The sequence below is a fragment of the Garra rufa genome, chromosome 21 (assembly GCF_049309525.1).
Source record: "Garra rufa chromosome 21, GarRuf1.0, whole genome shotgun sequence".
NCBI classification, from domain to species: Eukaryota; Metazoa; Chordata; class Actinopteri; order Cypriniformes; family Cyprinidae; genus Garra; species Garra rufa.
In genome coordinates, this window is record NC_133381.1 from 19271042 (window position 1) to 19293295 (window position 22254).

The window sequence follows — 22254 nt, forward strand, 5'->3', positions numbered from 1 at the left end:
CACTTATGCTATTAGAGGGGAAAACATGGCAATAACTGCGCAATCATTTGTCCTTTCAACATGGAAATCAGTGTGCATGGTCTTGGTCCGAAGTGCCACAAGTGTCTATTGTAAGTGTAAATTCTTGTACGTCATGTGGTTTTTCGCACATATGCACAATATTCGTATCATACGATAGAACTCATTCCGGACAACTTTCCCTCTAGAACCACTGCTGTCAATTAAATCATTTGTTAAATGAATGAGAAAATGTCAAAAACCTACTTTTGTGGACAAGTGCTAGGTTTTTTGCTCAATCTGGAAAAAATATCACTGTAGTGCAATTCTCTGGACTCTCTAGGTCAATGGTTATCCAAAAAAATGTTGACATTTATCCTTTGGGAGGCTAAAACGGGTTTGTTTAGAAATGGGGGCTGTCCAAATTTACCCAAAATCCTACAAAGCCTAAAGGAAAACTCAAAACTTCACAAAACCTAGTGAGCACATGAGACAGGTGATTCTAAACAAGCATGCAAAGTTATAAGGAGCTCGGACCACAGTTGGCGCTAAAACAATTATTAACATTAAAAAAACATATTTCTATAGCAAATTACCTGTATTTGACAAAAATGCTTTTTTTTTTTCAATCATTGGTTTAGGTGGTTATACAGACATGCTAAACAATTTCTTTTTCCATATTTGTTTAAATGCCTTAAAGCACTTAAATCTCAGTAATTGCTGCTTGCAGCTATGTTTATGTTTTTATGGACACAGTAATTGCACTTTGATTTGCACCAAATCAGCATATTAGAATGGTTTCTGAAGGAAATGTGAAGAGGAATAATGGCTGCTGATAATTCAGGTTTGCCATCAATGCAATAAATAAAAATTTTAAATATATTAAAATTATAATTCAGTTCTCAAGGACTGAATTTATCTGCTTCAGGTAGATCTTCACAAGTTGGATAGAACCTCTGAAGAAAAAGATTCCCTCCCATTCCTCACTTTCTTTTAGTCACTTTCTCCCTCTTTCTCTCGTTATTGTTTTACATTATACCTTGTCCCATCCATTCAGGAATTTTCAGTGGGATGTGCGCGACGAATGAGCTTTGAGAGAGAGCGAGGAAGGTGTGGATATTGCTGTCAGCTCTCAAATGCCTGTTTAAATAAACCGCCAGGTGGCTGTGCCAACAAGGATTACTCCAAGCATCTCTCTTCCTCTCTCTGAAAACACGCACACACAATGCACAGCAGCGCACGATACCAAATGTATATTTGCTGAAGAGTTGCTTCCTGGATTTGTTTGGAATCTGTTTGGATTTGTGGATGTATATAACTTGATTCCTCTGTAATTCCGCTCCATTGAACGATCGCTGTATTCTGAAGCGCTGCAGATTAACTCTTATTTCAGCCCTCAGATTAACTCCATTTAGACTTTATTAGGTGTATTTAATGTGCTCCTCGCTCTCTCCTTTCCCTCAGTTCTTTTCATCTGTCATCACTTTATCCCTACACTCAATACCTGCAGTCCTGAGTTCATTTCCTGCTCTCTCTCGTTCTGGGACTATCACATACACCGTTTTTCTCTCTCCAACACAGCGAAGAATGCTTTCTCTCGCTCTCTTTCAACGCTAAACGACTATCCCAAGCTGAGGAGGTTAAGAGCACTCTCTATACAGCCCCAAACACACACATTTATATAAACTGCATTCATTTCCATGTGATAGAATCAGCGCGACCCTCTCTGGCCCAGCCGTGATTGCAATAATCTCCATTGAAATATGACAGATAAGAGCAATCAATAGCAGAGGGGTGAGGAGAGGACGGTTTGGTCATACAGGCAGTAAAAAGAATTACTTTCTCTGTGTGTGTCTAGAGAGAGACTAGCAGTAATTTCCCATGATATCTGATCTGTGTGTGCACATGTGCGCCTGCGTGTATGTGTCCCTGTGTTCCTCGATAAATGTGCGGACGGGGGGAAAAGCCCCTCTGGCTGTGTTTGTGACTGACAGCGATGGATACCTGTCAATCATTCAGCGATGTCATTCACAAAACAAAACGCTTTTCATTGTCGTTTATGGTGGGGGAGGGGCTGACAGACCGGAGCAGGAAGGGAAAGTCTTAAACACACAATTGCTCAGTTCACACGGGTTATTAGGGCTGCTGCATCATCTATACACCGATCCAGAGCAAACAACACATTTCTGTTAGCTGAGCAAATGGCTTTTGTAGATAATAACGCTGTACATCAGAATCATGTTTTGGGGCATAAATCATCTGGGTGTGTTTGGTCACACACACTCGCTGTTTACATGGTATATTTGTTTTAATCAAGCATGATTTGTTGTTTTGAAGACTAGAGCAATGAGACAGAGACACCTTTCTTGTTTGCTTTTTTTCCTCTCCCAGACATCTTGATGCTGTCTGTAAATAGACAATGATACATATACTCTTTATAATATGTGTAATTTAATATGATTAAAATAATGTAATAGCTTTAATAATAAGTATTATTATATATAATTTTATTATTTTATTAACTAGATATTGGTTATCCTTTATTATTATTGTAAAGTTTTATTCACTGCTGTTCAAAAGTTTGGGTTCAGTAGGGTTTTTTAAATTCAGTAAAGATGCACTAAATGAATCGAATTTAATGTCTCTGTTTCAAATAATGAATATTAAATTGAATATTATATATAATTATTTTTATTCACAGTTTTTATTATATTTTAATATATATTTTTGTACACTGCAGTTAAAAATTTTGGGGTCAGAATTTTCTTTCTTTTTTCATTAATGGTTTTATTCAGTAAAGATGTGTTAAATTGAACAAAGTTGACAGGGAAGACATTTTAATGTCTCTGTTTCAAATAAATACTCTTAAATATTATTTATAATTGTATTTTTATTCACTAGATATTTTTCCGTATCCTTTATTATTATTGTATATTTTTATACACTGCTATTCAAAAGTTTGGGTTCAGTAGTTATTTTTTTTAAATTAATGGTTTTTATTCAGTAAAGATGCACTAAATTAATCAGAGCTAAACAGTAAAGACATTTAATGTCTCGGTTTCAAATAAATACTCTTCTTTTGAATATTTAATAGAATTTTAATATTTTTATTCACAATTGTTATAATTTTAATATTATATATTTTTGTACACTGCAGTTCAAAATTTTGGGGTCAGAATTTTCTTTCTTTTTTTTTAATTAATAGTTTTATTCAGTAAAAATGTGTTAAATTGAACAAAGTTGACAGTGAATACATTTTAATGTCTCTGTTTCAAATAAATACTATTTATAATTTTACATTTTTGTATTTACTAGATATTTTTCTTCATCTGTATTATTATTATTATTATTATTATTATTATATATTTGTATACACTACTGTTTAAAATTTTGGGCTCAGTATTTTTTTAAATATAAATTGTTTTTATTCTGTAAAGAAGCATTAAATTGATGGAAGTTGTTATTATTATTATTTTTATCCTTTATTAATATTCAATATTTTATACACTACAGTTAAACATTTTAGGGTCAGTATTTTTTATTTAGGTTTTTGTTTTTTACAAATTAAAGGTTTTATTGAGTAAACGTATTAAATTGAACAAAGGTGACAGTAAAGGCATTTCATGTCTCTGTTTCAAATAAATACTCTTAAATATTATTTGTAATTTTATTGTTTTTATTCACTAGATATTTTTCCTTATCCTTTATTATTATTATTATATATTTTTATACACTACTGTTTAAAAATTTGGACTCATTAAAATGCATTAAAAATGCATTAAATTGATAAGCTGTTATTATTATTTTTACCCTTTATAAATATTCTATATTTGTATACACTACAGTTAAACATTTTTAGGGTCAGTATGTTTAATTAATTTTGTTTTGTTTATAAAGTAATGGTTTTATCCAGTAAAGATGTGTTCAATTGATTAAAGTTGACAGTGAATACATTTAATGGGTCTGTTTCAAATAAATACTCCTCTTTTGAATATTATATATCATTTTATTCTTTTTATTCACAATTTTTTCCATCATCCTTTATTATTATTATTATATGTTTTTATTCACTACAGTTAAAAATTTTGGAGTCAGAATTTAGTTTTTAATAAATGAATAGTTAAATTCAGTGAGGATGCATTAAATAATCAAAGTTGACGGTAAAGACATTTAAAGTCTCTGTCTCGAATAAATGCTCTTCTTTTGAATATTATATATATATAACTTTATTATCAGTATACTATCCTGTCAAAAACTAATTTTTCTTTTTTATTTCCATTTCGATTTGTGCCACATTCATCTGCGGTATGAATGTAGCTTAAGTTTAAAAATCTCCATCAGACACTTTAGTTTCGTTCATTCCTCCAATTATTCTCTCTTTCATTTGAGTTAATACCCAAACAACACATACCTGCACTCTTTTTGTTTTCCCACCCTTATTCGTTCACCTTTTTTCTATTCAGCTGTCTCTACCTTACATTTCCCTCGCTCTGCAAAGCTCTGCCTCGCCATCACTATTGTTAGCCTCCAGCAAACAGGAAAAAGAGAAGGCACGAGAGAAAGAAAGATGTGATTAATTGTAAATTGAGAATCGGCTTACCTTTGATTATCCCACCCCTCCCTTTCTCTTGCTTTCTCTCTCTCACTCAGGCCAATAAAGGGGCCAAACCTGATAAAGTCAGTAGATGGGTAAGCAACAGAGGTTGAGACAATAGTCAACACTCGTCAACAGGGTGAAATTCTCTTGGCCATCGGCTCGGCTCTGATGGCAGCTGATAAAGCGAATCAGGGGAAGGCCGAGACAGAAGGCTAATTTGTAGGCTTTTCTTTATACTGTTGTATTCTCAAATTCTTAAGAGAAAGAGAAGGTAACTTTTCTTTCATTCGTTCGGTGGATTACCGCGATAATGTCAGCCAGTTTACTTTCACTTCTTCTTTCCGTTTCTCTCTCTCTCTCTCTCTATCTCCCGATCAGGGATTGAGTTTGGCTGTTTGATTATCTGCCTGTTCTCCTCAACCGGACAAATCAGTGCAATTATACTCACTGCAGAGAGAGAGAGAGAGAGAGAGAGTGACTGAAAGGGGGAGAAAGAGAGAGAGAGAGAAAGTGAGGGAGATGGAAGGAGGGCGAGTGGGAGATGTATGCGATAAGACTGAGGCAGGATTAGTTTAGTGTTTCTTGGTATCGTGCTCTCTTATCATGGAGAACCATCCTTGACATTAGCTGTCACCGCCTGCCGCATCCTACTGATCCCAGCTTGTCTTATCCCAAATCTAATTCCTGCATGCACCCTACACCCTAACTGTCTCTCCCTCCCATCACCCTACAAACCCTCTTCTTCCCTTTCACCCTTTACCCTGTTGTTCCCTTTTTCCTTCATCTTATGTCTTGGCCTTCTGTCACACTCTACACCCTATAGTTTACCCTTTCACCCTACACCCTACCATTCATTTTCACCCCTCTGCCTCCACCCTGTTGGTCCCTTTCACCTTTATTTTAACTAATGCACTACCTATCCCACCTCATTTTTTTTCACCCTTAACTTTCTTCCGACACCCAGCTGTATTCTCTCTAAACCCATTCTTTCACCTTACCTCAAGTAGTCCAAGTTAACACCCACTATACTCTAAATATTAGTAATAATTGGCTTTAATAAATTTAAACAAGTGTGTGTGTGTGTGTGTGTGTACCTGGTATTCATCACGTTGTGGGGACCAAATGTCCCCACAAGGATAGGAATACCAGTAGATTTTGACCTTGTGGGGACATTTCTCAGGTCCCCATGAGGAAACAGGCTTATAAATCATGCACAATGAGTTTTTTTGAGAAAGTAAAAGTGTACCCAATCTCCTGTGAGGGCTAGGTTTAGGTGTAGGGTAGGTGTAGGGCCATAGAAAGTACGGTTTGTACAGTATGAAAACCATTACGTCTATGGAATGTCCCCATAAAACATGTAAACCCAACGTGTGTGTGTGTGTGTGTGTGTGTGTGTGTGTGTGTGTGTGTGTGTGTGTGATTAATTAATTAATGTTTACTTTTTAAAATTATTTATAGAACCCTGATCCAGATTTATTTACTTACAATATTTAGAATCATAGTGTATTTAATGTAATAAATTATTTGGTTAACAAGTTTTATTTCATTTAAACAATATCTTTTTAATCTATCTGTCATACTCTTTTGCTCATTCTGTCATATGTTCCATCATATATTCAATTGTTTATTTATTTGTTTATAATTTATTCATTATTTATTATTTAATCAATTGAACAAGATTCATATATTTATTTATTTTTAATATTTTTATTATTATTTTAATTTATTATTTATTTTATTATTTTTATGTATTTTTTATTATCATTATTAATTTAAATATAATTATTATTATTATTTTAATTATTGTTGATTTTTAAAAATTATTTTTTAATTTAGAAGAATTATTGTCTGACCCAGATTTATAAGAGGTGTTTTGAAGAATGGTTTGGTTTACAGATTTACTGTAGTTTAGTTTAGTTTAGAGTTTGAAGTAAATTTTCTACCTAGGGTTGGGCGATACGAACTCAAATTTGTATTTCTTTCAAGTTTAAAGGCAGATTTTTTTGAAAACCAAGCAATTAATTGTTGTTTTAAACTATTCTTTATGAATCAGTAATATCGGTAAAATTGTAGCAACTTCGTTTTTATATAGTGAAATTAATTATTCTGTCTGTTTGAGGGTATTTTTTTAATTAACCATTACTCTTTTATAGTAGCATACATTTAGATCCTGATAATCACAGTTAGAACCACAAATATAGCACCTCAATACCATGGTAAAATGGCGCTTTTTAAATGACTAGCGCTTTTTCCTTCCGCCTTTGCCAAATAAACATTTATCGAACTTTTGTTATCGTTTATCGAGAAAATTTTTAACTTTTCTGTTTTTTGTGTTTGCAGGCATATGATGGCTTTGCCAGCCTGGGAATCTCTCGGCTTCTGGAGCCATCTGACATGGTTCTGCTTGCGATCCCGGATAAGCTGACGGTGATGACGTACCTGTATCAGATTCGGGCACATTTCAGCGGAGAGGAACTTAATGTTGTGCAGATCGAAGCCAATAGCAGTCGTAGCACATACAAAGTCGGAGACTTCGAAACGGACACAAACAGTTCCATCGACCAAGACAAGTTCTACGCCGAACTTACTGACATTAACCGTGAGCCCACTGATCAGGTTGCTGCAGCAACCAATGGTGGGCATGGTGTAAAGGAAGAGGAGGAAATAAAGTCAGTCATGACCAGTGTAGGATTTGGTTCTCTATCCGCCTCCCCAGGGGAAGTTCTAAAAGATGTAGCTCCTCCTTTACGGGCATCTATGGCAGACCGTGACACACCAGTAACTCCAGCGGTCATCGAACCTCACCCACGACCCGCCCAAAGCACCAGAACCAATCTGGAGACCTCCACCAGACAACCTCCCGCTGCAGAACCGAAAAAACTCCTCAAAGCTGATACACTGGACATGGGTGATCTGTCTCACAGGCTGGAGAGAGAAAAGGAGAAAGGGCAGTCGGGTGGGTTGCCCGCCGCTGACACCAGACACTCCAAGGAGCAGCAAGAGACCCCACGGCCTAGTGAAAGACAAACTGAATCTGGGTCACCCTCGTGGCAGACTGGGTCTTCTCTAACGAACACACACAAACTGGGCTTCACGTATAACAGAGACACTGATCTTATCAAGAAGAAAAGAGCGAGTTTGCGCCACTCTGAATCTGACAGCACCTCAGACAGCAGTGCACCTCAGACCAACCACACACACACTCCCGCTAAACACACACAGGTAAATGTCAACACACAGGCATGCTTGCATATGCACATAAACCTTAGCAAAATCTGACTGTTGCTTTATCATTCTTTTCGTCATTCTGTCTCCCTTTCTCTCCCCAAGCTCTATAAACCCTCTGTCTGTTGTTGTCATTCCATTTTTATATATTGTTCTGTCTGTCTTTGTTTATCTGTCTGTCTGTTGTTATCTTTTTTCTCCCTAAGGTGATCTGTCTGTCTGTCTCTTATCGTTCTATCTGTTGTTCTTTCTCACTCCCTAAGGTGTTCTGTCTGTCGTTCTGTCTGTCGTTCTGTCTGCCCGTCTATCCATCTGTCTGTCTGTCCATCTGTCTGCCAATCTGTGTTTTTCGTTCTATCTATCTGTCCGTCGGTCGGTTGTTCTATCTGTCTGTCATTCTGTCTTTCCGTCTGTCTGTCTGTCGATCTCTCTGTCTGTCATTTTATCATCGTTTTATCATTTATCATTTCTTCTGTTCTATCTATTGTTCTATATATATAGGATTTTTTTATTCTATCATTCTGTCCATCTTTTTCTGCCATAAGATCAATAGTTCTTAAATCCTCTTTTCCAAAAATGTTTAATATTTTTCTGGTTAAAAATCACATCATATAGTGTCACAAGAATTTCAGGTTAATTTAATTTTACTTTAATTGACATTGTAATTCTGCATCCTGTACATCAATTTAATTTCAATTAAAATTCAGGAGTTGAATAGGAATTATCAATTTTCAGTGTCACACACAACACTGGTTGCCAAGATTCTGGATAACCTGGAAATATCAGGGAGCTTCAAAGAAGAAAGGTCATAAAAATAAGTTCAACCATCAATACCTATTTTTCTGTTTATAATGAGTTCCATAGTATTTAATTGATTGAAGTGCCCTTATTATGCCATTTTTAAGGTTCTTAATATTGTTTTCAGAGTCTCCTATAATAGGTGTACATGCATGCAAGATCAAACAACACTTTCGTTTTCTCAAAATATCTGTTTAATATCACCTAATTTTCCAGCGATTCTCAAACGATTTGTTCGAAGCAGATCAAAGATTCAGTCTCTCTAAACCCTTCTTTTCTGTGAGCCTACTCTGCTCTGACTGGTCAGATGACCCAGTCTGTTGTCTTCCATGCACAACGATGCGCTCATTGTCATAATTCTGTGTTTTGATTGCTATTATTTATAATACTTACAGGCTGTGATTCACTGGAGCCAGCTGGTCCAAATAAGCTGTATAGATCAGTGGTACTGAGCCATCTTTCAGGACCAAGTGTTTTGTGAATACCGCCATGAACTTCCCGAGATTAGAAAAGCAGTCATCAGTAAAATGACGCGTTTGAGGGCAGTATTGAACATATGCATTATTCAAATGTGTTTACCCCCATGAAGTGTATCCATTACAGAAGTGGGACTCGAATGACTAATTACTTGAACAAGTCGATTCTTTCTTTTAGGAGACAATAATTTAATTTATCGTGCAGTATTGGTTTTACAACTTTGCAGATTGTTTACATTCACAGACAGCTACATTATACACTGCATGAAAGGCAATATTTAAAATGGCATAATAGGAACACTTTAGTAATGACTTTCTGTGTGTCATGTAAAAATTATTTAAAATTCCTTATATAGCCATCACAAATGGCATGCTAAGCAGTCAGAATTACCCAAACCTGGACTAATGGTCCAACACAAGCAAGCAAACAACATTGAACATAAATACACAGACGCACCAATTTAGGTAACAAACACAGGTAAATACACATGCATGTTTTACTGAATAATGCCCTGAACACTTCCAACAGAAAAGCAGTCACAGCTTAAACGGGAAAAGCTGCCATATAAAATCAAAGCACATAAAACTGTTTGAAGCTTTTTACATGTTTGATATTTCTGCCATTTTGTGAGACGCCTGATCGGCACAGACAGCAGCCGCGTGTCACTCGGAGTGGCATGTCATTATGTACGGGCCGTCCCGCCTGCAGCTCTAATACTGACACGGGTTATAGCGTGTTCCGCATGAGAGCCTCTCCTCATCTATACAGCGTACACACACACATACACACACACACTTGCAGGTATTGCAGCACAACCAAGTTTTATCACACTCTCGCCATGTATCACTGTCATTCCTTCCACTGAATAACTTTCCAGCTTAGATTTGTCCTGATTTTATTTTGACATGTCATCAAGGCCTCAGCTGTGACATGAGAGGCACGTTACCATGGTGACAGTTACTTGGCAGTTACCTTAAATTGGTGGTTCATTTGATTGTTTTACTAAATGTGTTGCACAGTGTAAATGCCTTCTCACCTGTGATGTTAACACTGTTCAGGAGCTATCGTCACTCTATCTCCTTTCAGCTGTCAGAATCACCGTCATACCAATCAGCCAATCAGCTGCTTGCTGGAGCTTGTAATAAGAGTGCATAGCTGATACAGATGCTAATCTATCTCAAACAACATACAGGGTGATAGCGCATCCACAGACTTGTTCTTATGTTATGTTTTGTTTGTTGTTGTGTTTTCAGGAAGTCGTACCCACTCCAGTGTCTAACACCAGTGAAGAGAAGGTGAAACAGGTCATGGTTATATAAAGTGCCTATACAAAGTGAAACTTTGTTACACTCAAAATTGAATGAAACCTCTTTCTCTGGATTGCAGAAGGTCCTGTCTCGTCAAGAGGAGCTGAAGGAGAGGGCCAGGCTGCTATTGGAGCAGGCCCGTAGAGATGCTGCCATGAAGGCTGGAAACAAAAGCTCCACTAATGCACAGTCACCTACACACACTCCACAGATTATTGATGTGAGTTCTGACATAAACACACACACACAAACTTTTGCATCAACATTTATAGATTTCTGTTGTTTTTAAACTACTGTTCAGAAGTTTGGGGCTGGCAATAATTTTCTCCTATGTTCACAATCTGCATTTATGTGGTTCAAAATACAGTAATAACAGCAATATTGTGAAAAAGTTACAAATTTAAATTTAATGCATTCAAAACACTGCCATTCAAAAGTTTGGGATCAGTAAGATTTTTGTAATGTTTTTTTAATTAAGTTTTTTATGCTTATCAAAGTTTCATTTATTTAAAAAAAAAAAAATAACAGTTTTCTATTTGAATATACTTTAAATATCATTTATTTTTGTGATTTATTATCAATGTTGGAAAGAGTTGTGTTGCTTAATATTTTTTGGAACCTTTGATGAATATGAAGTAAAAAAGAACAGCATTTATTTAAAATAGAAATCTTTTCTAACAATATAAGTGTTTACTATCACTTTTTATCAATTTAACACATCTTTGCTAAATAAAAGTATTAATTTATTTCAAAGAAAGAAAATATTTACTGACCCCAAACATTGAACAATAGTGTATATTGTTACTAAAGATTTTTGATTTTAAATAAACACTGTTCATTTTAACGTTTTATCCACCAAAGAATCCTGAAAAAAGTATCACAATATCCCAAAAAAATTTAAGCAGCACAACTGTTTCCAACATTGATAATAAATAAGCATTTTAGTCATCATATTAATTTTAACTAGTGTTATTTAATTAATTTTAACATTTAATAATGCAGTATTAAATTTGAAAGTTGTACAATAACTGTTAATATTATTTATTAGACCTGAGTGAAAATTAATTAACAATAAAGTGTAACAATAAGCTGTATTTTTATTAATTAATGTGATCAAAGTTTAAAAAATACTGTTCGAAATGCATTTTTCATTCTTAGTTAATACATTAATGTTAACTAATTGAACCTTTTTGTAGTGTTACCCATTTATTATTATTATCAATGTTGAATACAGTATTTGTGTCAAATTAATGAATAAAAAGTAAAAAAAAAACAGCCTTTAGATATCTTAGAAATCTTTTGTAACATTATAAAAGTCTTCACTTGCACTTGATCAGTTTAATGTGTCTTTGATGAACAAAAGTAATAATTTAAACTTATGAATGGTAGTGTACATACAGGTAATTATAGTTATGACTAAAACTCAAACCCTCCCGTAAACCTTTTAGTGTTTTTAGAATTAAATTTATTTTTCAATTGTTGATTTTCCAAAAAGTCTTTTTTTTTCTGAAAAAGAAACATAATTAATGTTTACATTTATTTTAATTTTATTTATAGAACCTTACAGACTGATCCAGAATTATCTATTTATTTCTATCTATTTTCTTATTTATTTGCTTTCAATTTTAAAGAATGATAGTGTACTTATTTAATTAAATGAGTGAAGTTTTATTTTATTTAAAAAACATTTTTTTATGTATCTATCATACTATCACTAATTCTGTCATGTTATCAAGTATTCTATTGTTTATTCAGTTATTTATCATTTATTAATAATTTATTATTTATTTAATCTATAGAACAATTGTCCGATTCAGATTATTATTATTATTTTCTTTATTATTTATTTTGTAAATTGTATTTATTTTATTATTATTTTAATTTATTATATATAATTTTTTTAAGCAATTATAGTTATGGCTTAAAACTCAAACCCAAAACTCAAAAGTTTGTTTGTTTTTTTCAATAGTGGATTTTCCCAAAATTCCATATTTTTTAATTAATTTATTTATTTTTTCACATATGACCATTCTGGTGACAAGCTTTTCCATAAACGTATTGCTAAGTGCGTCTACACACTGCATAGTAAGTCCTTACCACTATTCACAGCTCCTCTCAGGATGCTCCTTTGTCCCCTCAGACAGGAAGTAATAGAAAGTAATATTATTCTGTAACCAAGAGCCTGCATGATAGAGTCTCATTTCACACAGGACAAGTCTTTAAGGGTTACTCAAGGACTCCAGGTAGTGATGTAGGAAGTGACCAGTCAGAGAACATCAAACGCTAAATAAACATGCTCTACTGAGCTCAGTGCTGCAGGTCGGCTGACACTTGACGTCGAAAAGCTCAGGCCACATCCGAATAACATTTCAGCTTCCCTGACATCCTGTTTTAGGGGAAGAATAGTGTGAAACGCAGTGGCATAAACATACAGAACCACAGGGGAGGGGGGTTTTCAGGACATGATGAAATATCTGGCGTGTGGCGGATTTATTCAGACGTTTTGCTGTATGAATTTTAAAAGGAAATGAGATGCCCTTGAATGAAATGCATAAGAAAGCAAAGAACAGGAACAAGAAGCCACCTCAGTGTGATGCTGCTGCTGCCATAAATTAAGTTTTTTTTTTTTTTTTTTTCAAAGAAAAATATTTTTTCCCCCCCTGCAAAAGTCCTCTGCGTTCTGATGAAGGGGAGATGGTCCCCGTCCCGTAAATTAACCACGAATTAGCGTCTGTGTGTGCGTTCGCAACGCCTCCATCCCAAGGACGATGTGCTAATGAGGCTTCAGTGCATTAGCGTGCCGGAATATTGAATTGTTTCACTTTTTAATAGAAAACATTGATCAAAAGGGAGCGTGGCTTGGCACGCTGGTAATTGTTAGTGATTTAGATTAGATTAGTTGATGTCTTGTTTTGATTAGTAGGCCCTGTTATCTTATCACTGGCCTCTGCATGAAGCTCCTCCGCTAAGAAGAGACTTTACGCTTTAGCATGCAGAGGGAATATTTTAATTAAATTAAGACTTGCTCCATTCTTTCAAAGCGGAGATAGAGATGGAGGGGTGAAAGTGAGGATGGATGAGAAAGAGAGAGAGGGGGAAGTCATTGGGGTATAGTGAGCTTTTCAGTTGTGCACTTTAGCATTGGCTGAAATACTGTGTGCCAGTGTTAATTTTGATAACAAATTTTGATTTAGTCTTTGTAAAAGTCTTCTGACTAAAGTGTCATTTAGTTTTAGTCCTATTTTAGTCATCTGAATTGTTTTTAGTTTTAGTCTAGTTTTAGTTGATTAAATCTACAGTAGATTTAGTCGGTTGAAGTCTAATGGGTTTAGTTACAGTGTAATGCATTTATTAAGCATTTCTCTAAAATTGCCAAACTCATTGTACAGGTTTGATATTAAAGGAACACTCCACTTTTTTTGGAAATAGGCTAATTCTCCAACTCCCCCCGAGTTAATAAGTTGATTTTTACCGTTTTGAAATCCATTCAGCTCCTGTTCTGGCGATATCACTTTTAGCATAGCTTAGCATAGATCATTGAATCCTATTAGACCTTCTGCAGTTATATCTTGTACTAAGACCGGCGGAAAATGTAAAGATGCGATTTTCTAGGCCGATAAGATTAGGAACTACACTCCCATTCCAGTGTAAAAGTCAAGAAAGTTTTCTGCCATAATATGAACGCAGCAGGCGGAGTAATATCACGCAGCGCCTGAAATTAGTTCCCAGCTAGGTAACTTCCAACGAGGAACGCTCCCTGTGCTTCAAACTTCCTTGACTATTACACCGGAATTGGAGTGAAGTTCCTAATCTTATCGGCCTAGAAAATCGCATCTTTACATTTTCCGCCGGTCTTAGTACACGATATAACTGCAGAAGAGTCAAGTTTTAAATGGGATAAATACCGAAACTCGTTGGTCATTTTTGAACGCGATGCTATTGGTCTAATAGGATTCAATGATCTATGCTAAGCTATGCTAAAAGTGATATCGCCAGAACAGGAGAACGGCTGAATGGATTTCAAAACGGTAAAAATCAACTTATTAACTCGGGGGGAGTTGGAGAATGAGCCTATTACCAAAAAAGTGTAGTGTTCCTTTAAGGTTTTATCATGATAGACACAGATTTAACTGCTGTGACATGCAACATGCCTTTATATTAAAATTAAATTAAACAACTACTCATGAAAAAAAAAAACAAGAAAAAAACTTTTTACCACATTCGTCATTATTTTAAACAATTCCTATATATATATTTATATAAATTAATGTAAATTGATCTGTATTAGTGCTACTAAAGGGATTAAATCAAGAGCAGTGAGTGATTTTTTTTTTTTTTTTGTTCTGAATGATTTTTTTTCCCCAAATCGTCCCCCTCTAACTTTTTCGCCTCGTTTTTATTCGTTGACGAAAATATCAATAGATTTCCGTCATTGTTGTCATCATTCAAAACGAGTTTTTGTTTCGTTATCGTCTCATTTGTGTCTGTGAAAAAATAACACTGCTGTGTGCTTTTTTTTACTGCTAAATAAGCCTGACATTCAGATGAAATGTGTGACCCTGGTCCACAAAATCAGTTACAAGGGTTAATTTTTAAAATTGAGATTTATACATTATACTAAAACCTGAATAAATAAGCTTTTCATTATTGTATGGTTTGTTAGGATATGGCAATATTTGGCTGAGATACAACTATTCGAAAATCTGGAATCTGAGGGTGGAAAAAATCTAAATATAGAGAAAATCACTAATGAAGTTCTTTTCAATGCATATTACTAAATTACAATTACAATGCATATTACAAAATATCTTCAGAGAACATGATCTTTACGTAATATCCTAATGATTTTTGGCTTAAAGAAAATGTATTTTGTGTATTGCTACAAATATACCCATGCTACTTGAGGCAAGATTTGAATCGTCTTCATGTTTACAATATTGTTAGCAGTTAGCATACAGACTTGATTGTGTGTGAGAGTGTTTCGGATGGCCAGCAGGCCAGTCATTGTCCTCAGTCAGTGGTGTGTTTCAGTGGGCCCATCAGTGAGCCCACCCCTCTCATCAGAACTGCTTTCTCTCTCTGTGTGTTTCTCTTGTTCTTTTACATGCCATGTTAATTGTGCTCCATTGTACGACATTGACTCTCTTGCTTTGATCTTTGCCACCACTGTCAGTCTCCCGCTTTTCTTCTTTCTGCTTCACTTTCTGTCTCCCTGCTCTTGTACTCTTTTCTAACTCTGTGTATATGTGTGTTTAGGCCTTTGATAGTAAAAAAACGGTATAAATTGTTTAGTAGTGGTCATTGTACTAGGGTAGGTGGCCTTCACAAACCATTAGGGGCAAACCTCTGAGTCGCTCTCATGTTCCTCATCCCCTGGTGAGAGCAAATCGCTAATTAATGAACAATTAGAAAAAGCACAGCGGCACAACACCCCCTTAATGCTAGTATACACATACATACGTTCCTAAAGAAATAGTTTAGTTTTAAGTTAAGCGCTATTGACGACATATGTGGCATATGTGTTGACTACAGTAAAATAATTTAATGTCATCCTCAATTTTTTAACATGTAAATATTTAGGTTATAACACTTCCAGATTCCACTGATTCCAGAGGAGTTAAAAAGATGCAATGTGAAGCTTTTTTTTTAATAAAAGCACATGTGTAATTTAATTTTTAGTTATAAACTCACACAAATTGTCTTTTTTGAAGTGTACATATTTTTTAGGTGGATTAACTTATTTTAGAGTTTTTTTAGTATTTTCTTCTATACTGTTATAGTATTTAAGGTGACATTTTACAATAAGGTGTCATTTGTTAACATTATTTAATGCATTGACTAGCATGAACAAGCAATGAACAATACATTTGTTACAGTGTTTATTCATCTTTGTTAGCATTAGTTAATAAAATACAGTTGTTCATTGTTTGTTCATGTTAGTTCACAGTGCATCAACTAATTTTAACAAATACAACTTGTGATTTTAAGAATGCATTAGTAAATGCTGAAATTAATATTAACTAAGATTAATAAATACTGTAGAGAGGTATTGTTCATTCTTAGGTCATGTTAACTAAAGTAGTTAACTAATGAAACCTTACTGCAACGTGTTACCATATTTATTAACATTGAATTGGCTTTTATTTTCATATTTTCAGTTTTTACTTTTTTAACTTTAGTTTAAGTTTTAATAATTTTGTCATTGTTGTAATTTTTGTAAATATTTCGTTAACACTTTACACTTTGAACCAACATAAACAATGAACAATACATTTATTACAGTATTTATTAACCTTTGTTAATGTTAGTTAATGAAAATACAGTCGTTCATTGTTAATTCATATTAATTCACTAATGTTTACAAGTACAACTTTTAATTTTAATATTTTAATATTTTAAATTGGCTTGTATTTTTATATTTTCAGTTTTTAATTTTAACTTCAGTTTAAGTTTTAATAATTTTGTTATTGTTGTATTTTTGTAAATATTTCAGTAACACTTTCCAGTAAGGTTCCATTAGTTAATAATAATATATTAACTAACATGAACAATGAACAATACCTTTATTACAGTATTTTTTAATCTTTGTTAATGTTAGTTAATAAAAATACAGTCACAGTGTAATTCACAGTGCATTAATGTTAATAAGCGCAATTTTGATTTTAATAATGCATTAGTAAATGCTGAAATTAACTAAGATTAATAAATGCTGTAGAAGTATTGTTCATTCTTAGTTCATGTTAACAAAAGTAGTTAACTAACGTTGACTAATGAACCGAACCGGTAACACTTTACAATAAGGTTCATTAATTAAACATTAGTTAATGTACTAACTAACATGAACTAACCATGAGCAATACATTTGTTACTGTATTTATTAATCTTCATTAACGTTAGTTAACGAAAATACAGTTGTTCATTGTTTGTTCATGTTAGTTCACACTGCATTAACTAATGTTAACAAGATTTTAATAATGTATTAGTAAATGTTGAAATTAACATTAACAAAGTTTAATAAACGCTGTATAAGTGCAGGTCATTATTAATTCATGTTAACTAATGTTTTTAACTAATGTTAACTAATGAACCTTATTGTAAAGTGTTACCAATATTTCTATTTAGCTTTGATTTATTTTTGTTTTAGTATTTTGGTCATTTTAGTACTTTATTTTGAGCTACTTTGCATGACAGTGTTTCTAATTTTTAGTGTTTATATTCTTTTTTGTAATATTTATATTTTAGTTCATTTCAGCTTTATTTCAACTAATGACATTTTTTTCATTTAAGTTTTAGTTTTAAGTCAACAATCTAAAAACTGGTTTACACCATGTAAATGGTTCTTAATGGATTACTGGCATTACAGTTGAAAGATCTTTCTGTTTTTCTGTAAAATTTTACTGGCTACTGTAGTCCCGTCTAACATGCATTTTTTTCAAAATTGATGGATGAATAAAAATGAAGTCACATTGTGCCGCAGTTGCTTTTGATAGATCTTAACTTAAATTGAACCCCAAACATTCTTCCCCCTCTTAATTTCACTCTTTCATAGGCAAGACCTTTAAAATAAAGTGGAGAGAATCTCCCCTCTATTTCCTTTACTCTTTTTGAGCCCTCGATAAAGAGAAAGCGTGGGAGAGGGAGCGATAGTGAGGGGAAATAATTTTTATTTATGTAGTCCTTTAAATCATAAAAAGGGAGGGAGGGAGGCAGAAAGAGGGGACAGTGCATTTCTTCAGATTTTCTCAAGCATTAGTTGATCAGTGCAGTAATTTCACAGCGCTTTGGCCAGGGTAATTATGGAGGGTATGGCAAGAGAGAGAGAGAGAAAGAGAGCAGGAGAGGGGGAGGAAAAAGAGAGGGAAAAGATTCCAGGTGAGCTTCCTCGTGTTCACTGGCTCGTTATGATTAGTTTAATTGGACTGTGTTTGATTTTTACCGACGAGGCCCTGCTTCACCCTCCTGACTCTCTTCTCCGTCCTCAGCCCTCCCTCCCACTCTGTGTGACAGTGCGGTGACTTTTCAGAGCCGCCCGTGACCCTCCCTCTCATAGAGAGACGGAGCAAACCTTTGAACTCGTGGCGGCCTCCCTGTGCGCTTGTGCGTGTGTGTTTTGAGGCAAACTCCTGCCTCTATCATGTTCGCTTTTCAGCCTCGTTTAACTGTTACGTTGGACGTGAAATCAACACGTAATCAAATTTGTTGCTTTTTCTATTTAAATCTGTTGTCGGTGCTAATACACCACGTTCAGTAGCGATCTCTCTCTCTTTCTCTCTGTAGTCCACAGTCGTTAGCGTCGGCCCGCCTCTGATGCGTGAGAGTCAGTGGGAAGGCCCGGGGAAGACCAATTGTCCCAGCAAGCACCAGAGACTCGGAGTTAATTGGGCCAATTAGGCCACAGTCGTCCTCCTGTTCTCTGTTCTTTGTGTCTGACGCCCTCAAACGATTCCCTCAGACTTTCAAAGGAACCGTGGCTGCGCCTTCCATATGCATTTTAACATGCTGACGTGACTACACAGGCGCTCTCGCGCTGCATTCCGATTGTCTTTTTAGTTTGGAAACCTTTCTTTTTCTGGTGGATTCTCGTCTAATGAAACAGAATGGATAGAAGGTAGTTGAAGGGCTGTGTGTGTGGACATCAAAGCGGTTGGTTGGAACAGAGAAACTGTTAGACGGAGAGAGAGTGAGTGAGAAAGAGAGAGAGACGCCCCTCCAATCTCTTCATGAGTTGTGATCAAGCCACTGCTCTCTCCGGCATTACGCACACACAGTCATTTCTCAGTGGGGCTGTCTCCTCTTTTTTTCTCCCTTGTCTCTCTCTTTCCACCACAACAACCTCTCTTTCTTCTCTTCCCTCATTCCTTTCTCTTTCTTTTCTACCGCCCTTCAGTTTTTAACCTCATTCATAAGTCGGTCTCCTATGAATAAAATATGAAGGATAAAAGCATAAAGTATAAGTTCATTTTGATATGAAATTGCAATTGTTTAATCCAGTTATTTGAGTCAGACTGAAAAGTGTTTGTTTAGAGAGAGAAAGAGAGAGAGAGAGCAAGTGCTAAGAGCGTTTGTGTGTCTGTCTGAACACTTTAATTAAAGAAAGTAAGTACAAGCATTAGCACAACGCTTTTCAATAACTTGTTGATTTTCTGTCGCATTAATACATTTTTAATGGTCATTCTCCAAGTCTTGCTAAACACTGAAAGAGATCAAACACTTTAAAGTTGATATTAAATTTAAAATTGACCTTATTTACGTTCTTTAATGTGCATTGCTGTCCGCAATCCATTTACCTTATGTAATCTGATGTATTTTTGAGAAGAAACTGGGCATTACATATCAGAATGGAGCCAGGGTGAATATAAGTTTGCTAAAACAATATCTAGTTAGGTAACTATTTAGTCTTTCTGTTATGCTTTTTCACTTTTTGAATTTTAGCCAGTGTGTGGTGTGTTTGGGCATAAAAAAACAAACATCTACAAAGTTACACATCTCAAAGTCCACTCCAAAGGGAAATATTTAGTTTTAAAAAAAATCCCTTTTCAAGAACTACATCGAGCGGCTTCTTTGGACTACAACATTTGTTTTCCAGATGCTATAATGTCACCGCGCGGTCCATTAGAATATCATTCAAATAAATCCTGCCTATGGAAATTTGAATCGTTGCGGGTGGGGAGGGACTAGGTGGGGGATTCGCCTAACTTTAGCGATGTAGCTTCTGGGATGCTTCATGCGAGCATTGACTGAAGTGTCCGCGAACTGCTCCGGTAGCCGTGCTGGAGCCGCACTGTTGCAGTGTGCAATATATAGAGGTTGGAAACGCATGCGGAGCCCCGGCTGATGTAAACACAAGCATTGACTAGAATGACGATCATCAGTTGCCACGTCGGAGCCGCACCATAGACGTGTGCAGTGTGTGGTAAGAGATTTATTCATCATACAGTGTAGATAGCTTCACTAGCCTTTTGCTGGAACTGGTTTCGGGCATGTAAATAATTAAAAAAATTAGCACAATAATGATAGTATCTTGTTTCGGCGATCTCGCAGGCTGACTATGACCACAACACTGTAGCATATTGTTTACTCACCCTCCATGCATCCTAGGTGTATATGACTTCCTTCTTTCAGATGAATGCAATCGGAGTTATATTAAAAATAATACTGGCACTCTCCATCAATCCAAAACAAGTCGAACCATAATAAAAAGTGCCTCACATGGCTCCGGAGGGGTCATTAAAAGCCTCTGATGTGTTTTTGTAAGAAAAATATCCAAATTTATAACGTAAGAATCACTTTAATCTAGCTTGCGCAGTTGTAGACGGAACTTTGGGAAGGGACGTATCAGGACTGAAACGCCGTCTGAGCTGTTTGCCAATTGCAACGCAGTAGGGACTGCTAACCAATCATAACACATTTAGTTTTTCAGAAGGCGGGCCTTCATCAAACCCGGAACTAATCGAGCCATTTGTGCCAGGCTGGGGAGAAAGCTATTGCAATAATGTAAATTATGTGAAAAATAATATACGTTTTTCGTACCACCAAGCATGAGAGCACCCCCAAAACAAAATAAAGACTTTGTAAAAGAGCATAATAGGATCCCAGCTTATGAATAAGGGTCTTATCTAGCGAAATGCTCGTCTTGCACTAGCTCTGTGATGCGCTTGTGCGTCTTCACGCATTATGTAGTCATGTTGGAAAAGTCAACCGCAGATAGTTCTGTGGGTTCAAAAAGTTGGGTAGGCCGAAAAAGTCCATCTTATGTTCACCTCCAACTTCAAAATCAGCCGTCATTGTTGTTTTGCCTTTTTTGTAAAGGGCATTTGACTTTCTTTGCATGTTCGCTTTGTAAACACTGGGTTGGTACTTCTGCCTGAGGTCGAACTAGTGCAAGCTGAGCATTTGTGGTTAAAAAGTATGTACATTTTTATTTTTTTAAGAAAATGTCAGATTGTTTTGCTAAATAAGACCCTTATTCCTCTAATGGGATTGTGTAGAGCCTTTTGAAGCTGCATTGAAACTGCAATTTGGACCTTTAACCCATTGGCCACCATTGAAGTCCACTATATGGAGAAAAATCCTGGAATGTTTTCCTGAAAAACCCTAATTTCTTTGCGACTGAAGAAAGAAAGACATGAACATCTTGGATGACATGGGGGTGAGTAAATTATCAGGAAGTTTTCATTCTGGGAGTGAACTTCTTTGAATAGTAATGCAGAGCCTGCACTAACATTCGAAAGTATGTTTTTTTTTCATTAATGAAGGATTCTATTTAAATTCTTTTAAATCTATTTAAATGCTGTTCTTATGAACTTTCTAGTCATCAAAGAATCGTGATTTTTAAATTAACATTTAAATATTTTAAATCAGAATGTGATTATTTTAATAGGTAATATTTCACAATATTACGTGAACAAACATGAACAAAACTTCAAAGTTTTGTACGGCAGTGTAAATGATGTCCGCAAAAAAGGGGAAGAGTAGGTTAATCAATTTTGATTATAGGTTACAGAGACACTTTTTTGGAATAGCACAAAAGGAAATTCAGAGGAGGAACAATTTATTACATTTTAATAGCTTTTTTTATGGGCACAGGTGAATTGCCCACAATAACGCCGGAAACATGCAATAGGAAAGTACCTTTTGTACCCGTTCCTGTTGTTATTGTGAGTGATTCACAGGTGAACATTTAAAAGTCTAATAAATACCTTGTTCTTTACAACAGCATTTGCGCTGACAAAACCAAGTAATGTTATTTTTCATCACCCCACCCGCCCCTTGTCTCTCAATCCAACCAATTCCTGATCAACCTGATCTTTTTTCTGCCTAAATATCTCGTTTCACACGGAAACACGTCACCTT

General features: G+C 35.2%; 1 protein-coding gene across 1 annotated transcript in view; it reads left to right on the forward strand.

The window, feature by feature from the left end:
• Positions 1-22254, forward strand: part of ehbp1 (EH domain binding protein 1) — a 174010-nt gene that overhangs the window by 80250 nt on the left and 71506 nt on the right. Inside the window, exons 11-13 of the mRNA XM_073826562.1 lie at positions 6935-7816; positions 10348-10389; positions 10481-10621. Coding sequence (XP_073682663.1) covers positions 6935-7816; positions 10348-10389; positions 10481-10621 — 1065 coding nt within the window. The remainder of the gene's footprint in view (positions 1-6934; positions 7817-10347; positions 10390-10480; positions 10622-22254) is intronic.